Source organism: Cnephaeus nilssonii, assembly GCF_951640355.1.
Source record: "Cnephaeus nilssonii genome assembly, chromosome: 9".
In the NCBI taxonomy this organism is placed as follows: Eukaryota; Metazoa; Chordata; class Mammalia; order Chiroptera; family Vespertilionidae; genus Cnephaeus; species Cnephaeus nilssonii.
This window is the reverse complement of record NC_137080.1, coordinates 63173837-63188240: the sequence shown is the minus strand read 5'-3', so window position 1 is coordinate 63188240 and position 14404 is coordinate 63173837. Positions and strand designations below refer to the sequence as shown.

At 43.2% G+C, this 14404-nt stretch overlaps 1 protein-coding gene across 3 annotated transcripts in view; it reads right to left on the bottom strand.

Annotated features, from left to right (window-relative positions):
* SLC17A5 (solute carrier family 17 member 5) overlaps nucleotides 1–10419 on the bottom strand; it is a 68845-nt gene extending 58426 nt beyond the window's left edge. For 2 of the 3 annotated variants that reach the window (XM_079781182.1, XM_079781184.1), the window contains exon 1: nucleotides 10228–10419. In XM_079781182.1, coding sequence (XP_079637308.1) covers nucleotides 10228–10318 — 91 coding nt within the window. In that variant the 5' untranslated portion in view covers nucleotides 10319–10419. The remainder of the gene's footprint in view (nucleotides 1–10227) is intronic. The other variant, XM_079781183.1, reaches the window with a different exon arrangement.
* Between the last annotated feature and the right edge of the window lie 3985 nt (nucleotides 10420–14404).

The window sequence follows — 14404 nt, the reverse complement described above, 5'->3', positions numbered from 1 at the left end:
TATCATTTTTACTCTTTGCAGATTTACATCTTTTAACAGAGAACTTTTCATCTGGTATTCTTGACTCCTTTTTCAGGAGTACAGCTATCAGATTATGGCAGCACTGCCATAGTTAGATCCAGACCCATGAGAATTGCACTTCCAGGCTCCATTTATGGTGTCTGTTACCAAAATCTAGACACATTTGCTCTCTGCTCCAACCAAATGGGCAGTGGTCTGGTTAAGGACAGACTGAATATTGCAAGGCATGTTTAATAGAACACTTTTTTTTTTTTAAATCATCATTTTGTGTTGGACAACAATACATAGAAGTCTGGATGGGGACTCATAATCTAGACAAATTTGGGCTATTAGACTGTATTACTTGGAGTAATTTATAGTAAGAAAAATCTAGATTTATATGCAGTCTGTTTTGCAAAGTTCATTATCTACTTCAGCAGAAGTGACAAGATGCAATTTATGGTTTAAAGAGCTTCTCTGGCCCTGACTGGTTTGGCTCAGTGGATAGAGCGTCGGCCTGCGGACTGAAGGGTCCCAGGTTCGATTCTGGACAAGGGCATGTACCTAGGTTGCAGGCACTTCCCCAGTGGGGAGTGTGCAGGAGGCAGCTGATCAATGTTTCTCTCTCATTGATGTTTCTATCTCTCTATCCCTCTCCCTTCTTCTCTGTAAAAAATCAATAAAATATATTTTTTTAAAAAAGAGCTTCTATGGTTACTGTATGGAGATTACAAAGGAGAGAAGTGTGAATCGTGGTAGGGAATGCATACTCAGGGAGATTACTTAGGAACTATTGTAGTTTTCTGGGTAAGAGATGAAAGTGGCTTAAACTAGAGTAAAGCAGGGGCAATGGAGAGAAATGGGCAGATTTGAGATATGTATTAGATGTCGGAAGAAGTAAAAGGGAGGAATTAAGTTATTATTCTCTTACTCTAAATAATATTTTATGCTATTCTGATTTGTAATGCTATTATCCCATTACATCCTTATTTAGTTACTTTTTTATTGTATATTATTAGTTTCTTCCACATGTTCCTTGATTTGGACTCTGACATACCTTATAATGTGATTAAGATGTGAGGCTAAAAGCTTGGGAAGTGAATGATTTCAAATTATTAGTGATACTACTTGAAAATATGATGTAGAAGTTGTGGTTCAGACTACTTCAACTTTTGGGGGCATGGTCAATAATCAGAAAATAAAAAGCCAACACAGATGCCACAAAGTATATGACTATGAGGTTTTAAGAAATATTAAAGATAGATGGTTCATATCTTTATAAAAATGGTTGATTACAAATCAGAAAAATTTTATTTCTAAAAAGTATGGTGATAAAGCACATATAATGTTTGAAATTGGTCCAATGAAAGCATGCTTGCATGACAAAAAGAACATAATATCCACTGAGCATCTGACACACTGAAATCAAGTTCAAAGCAAAATCATGCTTGCATATCGAACAGAGCACCCAGCAAAGCAAACATCAGCTTCTCAAATATGGTTTAAACTTAGGAAATGTGAAGTGGCTGAAAGAAAACAGGCTAACTTAGAATGAAGCAGGCGTGGGAATGAACCTCAGTTCTGATTTTCACTGGCTGTATATCTTTGGGGAAGTTATTTAAGTTTTCATTCTCAGGTTTCTCAGCTTGAAAATGAGGTGACCACCATCCACCTCGCTGAGTTTTGTGTGATTAAATAAACTACTGTAGAGCAGTATAGTAGGCACCCAGTAAAAGTGAGTTCCTTCCCTGTTGACCCTGGAGATAGTTATACCAATAAGATATACGTGTGTAACAAGGGATAAAAGAATTACATTAATCTGCGTGGTGTGTGGCGAGGGGAGGGAATCAGAGAAGTCCTCTTGGAGAAAGTACATTTGCACTGAGTCTTCGCCAATGAGCAAAAAGTCATCAGACAGGTTAGAGGAGGTAGAACAATGTAAGCAAAAACAGCAGTATGTACAGAAGTGAGGAAATGAGAAAGTCAAGCAAAGGAAGAGCAGAAAACTTCAAATAATTTGACATGGCTGGACTATAGTACTGTAGTAACTGTGAGGGGGAAGTGGGTATTGAGTTTAATAACAAATATAACTAATATTTATTGAGTACTTACTAGGTTCCTGGCACTACACTAGTCCAAGTGTGTTTGCTTATATAAAGATTAACTGAGCCCTAGCTTGTGTGGCTCAGTTGGTTGAGCATCGTCCCATGCACCAAAAGGTCACTGGTTCATTTCCTGGTCAGGGCACAGAGTAGAGGTGTAAAGTTCCCAGTGAAACATACAAGATTGCCAAGTGAGTAGATACCCATACAAAAGTGGCAGAAGCAATCTGCCCTAGTGTGTGACCTTAAAGAATTGCACACCTGTGCTCAGAGGTAGTCACTGGGAAAGAAGACATGGCACTGAGATGGAGGTGGTAACAACACAAAGGGCAAGGGAATTTCGAGTACTGGCAAGAAAATAGAATATAAAAGCTCTATGAGGACAGGAGGAAAGGAAGTCATTAGACATGTAGAAGTCCAGAGAACTGAGGGGACATGGTGTTGGATGAGAAGTCACTCAAGAAAATGGCAAGAAATACTGTAGAAGATGGAGGGGTGTCAGATGGCAAACCTTTGATGAATGAAGCAAAGTGCCAGGAAGTGGGTACAAGACACAACAATGTAGGGCAAAAGGCATTGAGAGTGCAGGGGTACTTGTCTAGAAGCATCAATGTGGAATAAGGAGGCGTCAATCTCGTCAATTAACACAAGGCTAGAGAAAATTGAAAATTACCACTTCGTGAGAGAGCAGTGGAAAGTGAGAGTGGTATGCCCAGAAGCCAGGTTCCAGTTGAGGAGAGGAGGTACAGGTGGTGAGGCAAGACTGGTGGAAACCCGAGGATGTCAAGCATTTATTCACGGTGGAAGGATTTGACAGTGTGGAGGTGTGGGCCTGGATGAGGAGCATGTAAATACTTAACAGGGCAAGGCTGAGACTGAGGTGGAAAACCCATGGCGAGGGGCACTGACCCATGAAAAGATGAAGGCTTTCTCTAGATGAGAGTGGGCACTGGATCTAGTGAGCCTCCTTGGCCAGAGAATTACATTTAAAAAGATTTCCTATCTAAATGGATATCATAAGCTTTGCTTTTATTTATTTATTTATTTTTTACATAGAATTATAGCATTTTATTTTTATTTTATTTTTTTAAATTTCTTTATTGATTAAGGTGTCACATATTTGTCCTCATCCCCCCATTCCCATCCCAGACCCCTCCCCACGGATGCCCCAACCCCCTGTTGAACTCAACCATTGGTTAGGCTCATATGCATGCACACAAGTCCTTTGGTTGATCTCTCCCCCCTCCCCCCACCCTCCCCTATCCTCCCTCTGAGGCCCGATAGTCCGATCGATGCCTCCCTGTTTCTGGTTCTGTTCTTGTTCATCAGTCTATGTTGTTCATCATTTCCCCTAGATGAGCGAGATCATGTGTCACTAGAGATATAAGAACTGAATGTGAGACGAGCAATAATAGTTATGCTGACAGGCAAATGAATCAGTCTGTAGTGAGTTTCTTTCTGGACCAACAGTTCTTTTGAGACCCAATATCAATGACCACCAGTTCCTTATGTGTACATGTCGGCACTGACCCCTCAGCTCTGGATGGTGGACAAATGGTGGTAATGCAGGTTCGATTCCCTCTGGTTTGGTCTCGGCCGGACCCAGGGGCACGGCTTCACCCAGACCCAGGGGCACGTGGCCTCACCCGGACCCAGGGGGTGCGTGGCCTCACCTGGACCCAGGTGCGCGGGGCTTCACCCGGACCTGGGACCCAGCCTCACCCGGATCCAGGGGCACACGGCCTCACCCGGACCCAGGATCCAGCTTCACCCGGACCCAGGGGCGCGTGGCCTCACCCGGACCCAGGGGTGCGTGGCCTCTCCCAGACTCAGGGGCGCGTGGCCTCACCCGGATCCAGGGGCACATGGCCTCACCCGGACCCGGGATCTAGCTTCACCCGGACCCAGGGGCGCATGGCCTCACCCAGACCCAGGGGCGCGTGGCCTCTCCCAGACCCAGGGGCGCGTGGCCTCACCCGGACCTAGGTGTACGTGGCCTCACCCGGACCCGGGACCCAGCCTCACCCGGATCCAGGGGCACACGGTCTCACCCGGACCCGGGATCTAGCTTCCCCCGGACCCAGGGGTGTGTGGCCTCACCCGGACCCAGGGGCGCGTGGCCTCTCCCAGACCCAGGGTCGAAGCTTTGCTTTTAAAAAGGGTAAGACAACTGGTCTTACCCTGACTTATGCTTACTTAATTCCTGATAAATCCTTATGCCTTCCTAGCTCCCCAATCAATTTCCATTTATGGTTGCTCCTTACAAGCACATCATACCTTATATTTTAAGCTAGAAAATTACAAGTTCCTACAGAGCATGACAGTGACCCTCATTTTGTGGATTCCTGCTTCTCTGAGGAATATAAAATTCAAATGGTCTTTTTATTTATCATGATAATTATGATAATGATACTAATAGTAAAATAACATGTGGCAAACACTATTCTAAGCACTTTCTATTAGCTTATTTAATACTCACAATAACCCTATGAATCAGGTGTATTATTTTCCCTGACTTACGGATAAAGAAAACACGAGAGATTAGGTAACTCACACAACTAGTTAGTGTACCTGGGATTGGCAATTAGGCACTCTGGCTCCAAATCCATGCTCTGCCTTTAAGCACAAACAAATGTCTTAGAAGCCCTAAAGCTTATTTCTTCAACATGAATGAGCTCATTTTTGGTGCAACAGTATTTTGAAAATCCACTTAAGTGTATATAAGACACATCTCATTCATACAAAAGTAAACTTTCAACTGGTGGAAAATGTGAGGAATAAAGAATTTTTATGTATGGGAGGGGACACTTTGCTCTTCCTTACCTAATTCCCTCCCTTCTTTCTACCTAAATTAGCTAGAAAACTCTATAGACTTCCTGTTGTTTATCAGCATTGAGCCACCCTTCCCAAATCATTATTGGTGTGCATCTCTGAAATCTGCTGGCCTAAGTACTAAAGCAAATACTTGAGAGGCAAACCACAGTAGGGTTACTGAGAATTTTGTTATATCAACCTGAGAGGTATTAATTCTTAACACCAAAGAATCATATCCTAATTTTAGCTCCCTCAATAAAGAAACACTATACATAATTTAAAACCATGTCATCTTATTCCTAGTGAAGTGGAAAACTTTCAATTTTGTTAAGGATCAAGTAAAAATGAAGCATTTTGCAAATAGGAATTTCTCAATATAACACAAATGTGGCAGTGTTGTGTCAAGGAAGGAGGATGGGACTAAAATCCAGAATTCAAGTTAGTCACTAATAGAGTTTCATGCAATCATTGGGAACTTAACTTCTTTGGCCCTCAGGTATCTATATATATAAAAGGCTAAGTGACCGTCTGTCCGTCCATCCGTCCAACTGACCAACCAGCCGGTTCATATGATGCACGCTGGCAATTTAAAAATAAACATTGACTCACGCATGTGCAATACATATAAAGCTCTTGCTGGTGCCAATCGCACGCATGTGTTTCTATCTGTCATTGTCGATCATAAATTTGGTTGACACTTCTATTATAGAGAAAGGGTGAATAGCAATATTAAAATATTTCTTCTAATTAATTTCCTTTCAGTGTGCACGAATCCATGCACCAGGCTACTAGTTTATGTATGAAAGGATGTGCCAGTAGGTGGTAGTTGGTTTCTAAGGTCTGTTAAGTGCTGTATAATTTTATAACTAATATTTTATCAGCTTTTCTCTTCTGAAAAACAAAACCATACACTTAGGCATAGATGAGGTACAGCTAATTTCATTATCAGTTTGTTCCAGAAACAAACATAAAAGATAAATAAAATGTATGCAAACATATGGAAAGAGAAATTTTTAGGACTTCTAAAGACTTACTCCTTCAGGCACCACACCTAAAAAAACTAATTGTGAATTGTGGAGGAGTCTACACTGTTCCATAATGTGACTAATGCCAGGCCCTCTAGCTGGACCGGGCCAGAATGGAGATTGCTTATGGCAAACCCCTCTTAGAGACAATCTGATGGTAGTCGATGTTCTGATGTAAATCACCACCCCTCCCCTGCCTGCTGCTACATGCTGGCTCCTGGAAGAGGCCATTGTCCTCACTCAGTCAAGTATGTAAAGCATTTGTACCTGGGACTGGTCACTTACCAGTGACTGGTCACTTACTGGTCACTTACTAGTGACTATCCTGTCTTGTTCTGTATAGTTCTCTGGCACATGCCAAGCAGTGCAGGGATTCATTTAGTCTCGCCAAACGTGCCACATATGTAAGTTTCCCTTAATAAACTCTTAATTATCAGAGTGGAGTGGCAGCCTTATTCTCTGATCTTACTCTGCCCTGCACTTAAGGAGGTCGATTTTCAGGCCGGGACCTTTCCCTGGGTCTGTATGTATTGATGTGGATGGGAAACTTTTTTTCTAAACATCCTTATTTTCATAAAAGTGCAAAGTGAATATATATAGAACATAATTTAATGAAAAAAATGTACAAAAATCCATTGTTGAAATTTCAGAAAAAGACATGAAAAAAGGAAACAATTCATTTTTCAATTGCAATAAACTTAACAAAGGATGTGAAGAACTTATACACTGAAAACCATAAGACATTATTATGAGAAATTGAAGAAGACAGAAAAAAATGGAAAGATACAATACCTGTTCATGGAATGGAAGAAACAACATAGTTATAATGGCCATATTACTCAAAACAATATACAGATTCAATGCAATTTCTATCAAAATCCCAATGGCATTTTGTAAAGAAATAGAACAACAACAAAAAAATCATCAGATTTGTATGGAACCACAAAAGACCCTAAATAACCAAAGCAATCCTAAGAAAAACGAAGAAAGTCAGAGGTAACACACTCCCTAACTTCAGATTATGTTACAAATCGACAATAATCAAAACAACATGGTGTTGGCAGAAAAACAGACATTCCAGAAAGCTTTAAGGAATGAAGACTGGCAAACTTGAAAATATTTATACACAAAGATATATGTACCCCTATGTTCATTGCAGCATTTATTCACGGTGGCCAAGACATGGAAATAACTGAAGTGTCCTTTATAGATGACTGGACAAAGATGTGGTACATGTATACAGTGGAATACTAAGCCATAAGTTGAGATATTGCTATTTAGGACAACATGGATGGATATTGAGAATATTATGTTAAGCGAAGTAAGTCAGATCGAAAAAGTCAAGAACCATATTATTTTACTCACATGTGATACAAAACTGAAAGCAACATATGAAGAAACAAGACAAACGAAAACTCAGACACAAACACAGAGACAATAGTATGATGGTTACCAGAGGAAAAGGAGGGGGGAGGGAGTAAAGGGTAAAAGGGGTCAAATATATGATGACCAAAGGAGATCTGACTTTGGGTGATAAACATACAATGTAATATACAGATGATGCATTGTAGAATTGTGCACTTGAAACTTACATAATTTTGTTAACTAATGTTGCCCCAATTAATTTAATAAATGACATGGTTATGGATTTGATTACAGTGCAATTAACATGGAACCCAGTCCTTTCTGTAAAACACAATATTCCTAAATAACCAATTATAGTTATAAATGAAAGCATATCAGAATTTATAGACTCCTGGAGATTTTACATCTATTTTAATAATTTGCATATGTAAATAGAATATAGCTATTGTTTCTTTATTTGACAAAGTTTCCCATGTACCTTCAGTATAACATTTTCCTTCATAAGAGAAAACAAATTCTTGAGGCATTCCAGGACCTACTGGAATGACCTAAAGCCAATTCTAGATGTCCTAAATTAAAATACACGAGGAGGAGGAGGGAGGTTAATCAGTTAATAACTGATTGAGGGCAACCACTGATCTACTTTCTGTTATTACAGATTAATTTTGCTTATTTTAGAACTTCATGCTGATGGAACAATATGTTAATATGGTATCTTCTTTTGCTCAGTGTTTTTGAGATTTGTCCAGATTGTTATATGTAACAAGAGAAAAATTCTGAGATGTCCTAAATTAAAATACACAAGGATGGAGGAGGAAGGTTTATCAATTAATAGAACTGGGGGCAAGAAACCAACGAACACTGCTCATATTTCTAAATGTATGTTGAAGCTATGAATCAACTCCTAGGTGGCTATTTCATCTCATCTAAAAAGATAGGCCACCACCAGATAACTTGGCATGCTGCTTATGCATAAACTCTCTGGACTGTTGCCCACAACCAATCCAAAAGCCATAAACACTTCTTTCCTTATGGACAATACACTTATCCCCAAACTAGCCCTGAATCAGACCACTACCACCTCTGCCCCTTTATTTTTTTCATCCCCCAAATCACTGCATAAAGGAGCCCTACCAATGCCAGGACAGCCGGCATGTCTGTCCTTCCCGCCTAGCTCTATTGCTGATGGTTTATTAGACGGTATGTCCCAGGACCCGGTCCTTTTCCTGGTTAGCATATTGCTCAATAAACCCTTCCTTTCAGAAAAACTTTTGGCCTGGAAGGTTATTGTTTAACATGTATATCAGTAGTTTCTTTTTATTACTGAGTAGTATTCCATTGTAGGGACATACCACAATTTGTTTATCTGGTCACCTGTTGATGGATACCTAGGTTGTTGCCAGTTTTTTATTATTAAAAATAAAGCTGCTATATTATGGTAATATATGTTTAACTTTAAAATAAATTGCCAGTTTCCAATGTAGTTGTAACATTTTACACTCTTACCAGCAAAATGAGAGTTCTAGTTACTCCATGTTTTAGTCCACATTTGGTATCTTCAGCCTTTTACATTTTAGCCAGTCTAGTGGGTATATAGTGACTCGTTGTGGTTTTAATCTGCATTTTCTTGACAACTAATGATGTTTAATATTTGAGCTAAAATTTATACACAGAGAAATATCTCCTCCTAAATTGCAACAGACTTTAGTAGTCTCTAGGGAATATCTTTATTATGACATTTATTTCTGTATTTCCATACTAGATTATTTTACAGAGGAAAACTATAGAAATCTAACACTATATGCCACGGGGGTGGGGGGGTGGGGGTGGGGAATCAATTTATGGAACTAAGTCCAACTCCCAGGAAGTACATCACTGTGGTACAGTATTTACATGAACATCCACCAAAACAAGCTCCCAGCTGCCAGGTGGAACTATATAATGCTGCCACCTCTACTGCTGCCATCTGGTAATGTTAAATAAAAAAGATACTACAGGACTATACTGTTCTTGGTCAGGAAAAGTCAAATTTCTAATTCAGCTGTTTCTTATGCACACTTCTTTGCAACGACCGAATGCACGCCAACTGTTTTGCTCTTTAGTTTTACTTTTCAAGAAGTTTCATTATAGAAATATCAAAGAGCACAATATCTTAATCTCCCCCCTCTGCCCCCATTCAGGGAGGATGCTTTGTGAAGTATCCCCGTTTCTATTTGTTGCCAGACCTTTGGCAAGTTACCTTGGAACTTTATAGATCTATCTTGAGGATAACCCAACTGTTTCCTAACTTAAATGTCAAGACGGAAATTAACAGTGCGCAGCACTTTTCATCTCTGACTGCACCATTTCAAGATATTCGCTGGGTTATGCGATAATTTCCATCCGCGTCCTCACAAATATAAACCTCCTTTTTGGTCTCCCTTCCTCGCCCAAGGAGCTACCGGCCCACAAGCTGGCAGACGTGCAGCTGCGGAAACCGGGAGGGACAGGGAGGAAGAGCCAGCAGCTCTGTCCAGCCGGTCGATCTGCAGGTTTCTCCCCCGGTTCGCTCTCCCACGGGGTCCTCCGCCCGCCCCTCGGCCTATGGATTTCATTCATTTATAGGTTCTCCCCCAGTTCCCTCTCCCGTGGGCTCCGAAAATCGCCAGGAGCCCAGTGCCGGCGGCGCCAGCAGTGCCCCGCCCGGGCCCCGCGGGGCTGCACTTGCCGAGGTCCCCCTCCGTCCCCCGGCCGGACCTGGCCTCACGGTTCACGCCCGCCCCCCGGGGTCCACAAGCGGGTTCCCCTGTCCTCGCGACCCCGCCCGCCCCTCGGCCGAAGCAGCTCTGGCCCCACAGACCGAGGGCGCGGGGACTCGGGCCATCCCTGCTCCGAACGGCCGCCCGCCCGCCCCGAAGCCCACGGGTCGCTCCGCGGCTCACCGGCCTCCGCCTGCGGGGCGCCCTGCAAGAGGGGGGTACTGTCCGAGACCTTCTCGCCATCTGGGGACTGGCCGGGAACCGGAGACCTCATGACGTCTCCGGGGAGCGGGTGGCCGATCTACCGGCTCCGGGTTAGCGCTCGGGCCGGACAGCCGAACCCCGGGGCAGCCCCCGGCCTGGCAACGCCCCTCAGCCCCGTCCGGTCGCCGCGGTCCCGCCCCGAGGCGGCCGCGCTGACTCCGCCCCCGCCGCCATCTTGGCTGTGGGCGACTGGGCAATGGCGAGCGGAATTCTGGGAGTGGGGGCTGGGGGGCGGGGCCGGCGCGGCTCGGGGCCGGCGGGTTCTGACGAACAATGCGCCGGGCCGCCCCTCGGGGCCGCGGATGAGTGGGAGCCTGGGGGCTGACGGAGGGCACTGGAGTCGCGCATAGTGAAGGAGAGTGTTCGGCTCGAATTTAGGAAGTGGATGGTGTACCTTTGACGTGCATGTATGGGCGGTAAATGGCCATGAATATCAGCAGCCCTGCTACTGTCTCCCTGGGACCGCATACTGTCCCTAAAGTAGCTTTTGAGAAGGAAAAAGTCCATAGAGACCTGTTGAGTCCCATGAAATTGCCAATTTTGTAGTTCAAAAGAACCCAGGCAGTTCCATAGGATTCCCCCTATAGCAGTGATGGGCAACCTTTTGAGCTTCGTGTGTCAAACTTCGCCAAAAAACTGAGTATAACTCGGGTAGTGTGTCACTTTGAGGAAAAAAACATTATTTCGCGATATTTATAGTTTAAATAACATAAATGTATAATTGTTATATATAATTGTATTTAATAAACCAAAAGCTAACTATTTAGTGCTGCCACGCGTGTCATAGGTTCGCCATCACTGCCCTATAGAATCCTCTGACAGACAGGTGGTGTGGCCCACAGGTCTGCGGTTGCAAACAGCCTCCCCTGGTATTTGCTGACGCAGAAAGAGGAACCAGGCAGGAGGACCCGCTTGTCTTGGGGGGCTGGCGGGGGTGAGGGTGGAACAGACCTGGGGCCTCTGTCCTGACCATCAGTTATTGTGGGTAATAAAGATATGGAAGGAAAAGGGGGGGGAAATGTGGTAGATGACCTTGGGGAGTTCCTTGTGGCCCGGGAAGACTTACAAGCCAGTAATTCAGTAAACCAGATCAGAGGTTTGGTGAGGTCCACGTGGAGAACAAATGGGAAGGTCACCCTTGCCCCACACGGAGGGCTGGGATTGGTAGATGCCCCTAACCTCCAGATCAGTAAATGCTAGGAAAGTTATCAAGTTCAAACAACAAATCAAGCCTTGTTTCTGAGTTATTGCCATGTAGATCTAAAACTCTCTGAGGGAAGGGGTTCCAGCTTTTTAGGAGCCTTGTAGAGCAATGCCGCTCAACTTGAATAAGCATGAAATCACCTGGCAGCTCCTTTTAAAATGCAGATTCAGATTTATCAGGTCTGGTGTGACAATAAATTTTGTGTGTCAACTTGGAGGGTGTTTTTGGATTTAAAATAGCAAGTTTTGGGTAAAGCAGATTGCTTTCTTTAACTTGGGTAGACTGCCATTAAAGGGCCCAGTGGGACAAAAAGGCCAACTCTGAGCAAGGGGGCATTTCCTAGCAGACTGCTTTCAGACAGCCTTTGCACATACCCACTTCCTTCCAAAGAGAAAAGTATGGAAAGGGAGGGGAAGAAAAGAGTAACTTCACAGGGCGGAACGCCTGGCAAACACTCTCTCAGGCATGTGATGAAGTTTAATGTCACCAGTGATAATCATCAGTGATAAGTTATGTGGACTACACACCTCCTGGACCTCCAGGCTGGTGGCCTGCATTGTAGACTTGGATTTGCCAGCTTTAATAATTGCATGAGCCAGTTTCTTATAATAATTCTTTTCACACCCCTACATCCAATTGGTTCTGTTTCTCTGGAAACCCTGACTGGTACGTCTGGGGTGGGCTGAGATTCTGAGAAGTTCACCAGTGACCACACTGTGAATAGTTAGGTTATAGAGGACTTGGACCAGGGAGTAAAAGGGATTTGAAACATTTCAAACTAGGGAAGATCCTTTTTCAAAAATACACTTTTTATTTAAAAGTTTTAGGTTTACAGAAATGTTGCAGAAATAGTATAGAGAATTCTCATACTCTGCCTAGTCTGACCTGATATGCTCTTACATTGGTATTGGTCATAATTAATTAGCATATGTTGAGAGATTATTATTAACTGAAGTTCATGCTTTAGTCAGACTTTTTAAATTTTTACTTTTTTTGTTCTAGGATCCCATCCAGGATGTTACATTACATTTAGCACCTGTGTCTTCTCAGGCTCCTCTGTGATAGTTTCTCAGACTTTCCCTATTTTGTTGACCTTGACAATTTTGTACCGTACTGGTAGGTTTTGTAGAAAGTCTCTCAATTTGGGTTTGTTTGATTTTTTAAAAATTATAATTAGACTGGGGTTATGTGTTTTGAGGGAAGAAGACTACAGAGGTGGTGTCATTCTCATTATATAATTGCAGGGAATGTGCAGTCCATATATGATATCACTGATGATTATCACTGGTGACATTAAACTTCATCACATGCCTGAGATAGTGTTTTCCAGGCATTCCGCCCTGTAAAGTTACTCTTTTCTTCCCCTCCCTTTCCATACTTTTCTCTTTGGAAGGAAGTATGTGTTGCCTCTACTTAAGGGTTAGGGAGTTATGATCCACCTCTCTGAGGGGCAGAATTCTTTTGTATGGGAGATTTGTCTATTTTCCCCCAGTTATTTATCCACTCATTTATTAATATTGGTATTGACTCACAGTTATTTATTCTATACTTTGGTTATAATCCAACACTAAGCTATTTATTTTCTTGCTCAACTTGTTTCAGTTAGGTGATGGGGAGCTCTTGTAGTTGACTTCTGTGTCCCTTATACCTGCCCCTATTGTGTTTTTTGAGCACTGCCATACTATCCTATATTATAAAAGCCTAATACGCTAAGTGTCCGGTCGACCGGTTGGCCATTCAATCAATCAGAGAATAATATGCTAATGATATGCTAAGGCCACTCAACTGCTCACTATGACGTGTACTCACCACCAGGGGGCAGACAGTCGACTGGTTGACCAGTCGCTATGACATGCAATGACCACCAGGGGGCAGAAGCTCCAACCGGTAGGTTAGCTTGCTGCTGGGGTCCAGCTGATCAGGACTGAGCAAGACGGGCCAGACACGCTCTGGAGTCCTCCTGCTGTTCCTCACCAGCTGGCCAATCTCCCACATCCCTCCCCGGCCCTGATCGTGCACCAGTGGAGTCCCTTGCCTGGCCTGCACGCTCTCGCAATCCGGGACCCCCTTGGGGGATGTCGGAGAGCCAGTTTTGGCCCAATTCTATAGGCCAGGCTGAGGGATCCCACTGGTGCACAAATTCGTGCCCTGGGCCTCTAGTATGGTATATTCAGATGCTCCAGGTTCATCCTATATAGTCTCTGCTCCTGCCATTTCTTCAAGGTGAATGATATTAGAAACCAAGATGGATGCTTGACATACTTCCTGCTGCTGCATTGTCATTGATTCTAGGCCCAGAGGAGGAACTTCCTTTTTTGTTTTATAATCTTCCCAAGAAGATTTTTTTTAAAGTATAAGATGACATCATTTTCTTCCTTCCTCTTCCTTCCTTCCTTCTCTTTTCTTTCCTTCTCTTTTCTTTATTGATTAAGGTATTACATATGTGTCCTTATCCCCCCATTGGCCCCCACCCCTCTCACCCCCGCTCATGCCCTCATCCCCCTAGTGGCTGTGTCCATTGGTTAGGCTTATATGCATGCATACAAATCCTTTGATTGATCTCTCCCCCTTCCTCCCACCTTCCCCTGCCTTCCCTCTGAGGTTTGATAGTCTGATCGACTGTCAAACCTGGTTCTGTTTTTGTTCATCAGTTTATGTTGTTCATTATATTCCACAAATGAGTGAGATCATGTGATATTTATCTTTCTCTGACTGACTTATTACGCTTAGCATAATGCTCTCCAGGTCCATCCATGTTGTTGCAAATGGTAGGAGTTCCTTCCTTTTTGCAGCAGCGTAGTATTCCATTGTGTAGATGTACCACAGTTTTTTAATCTGCTCATCTGCTGATGGGCACTTAGGCTGTTTCCAAATCTTAGTTATTGTAAATTG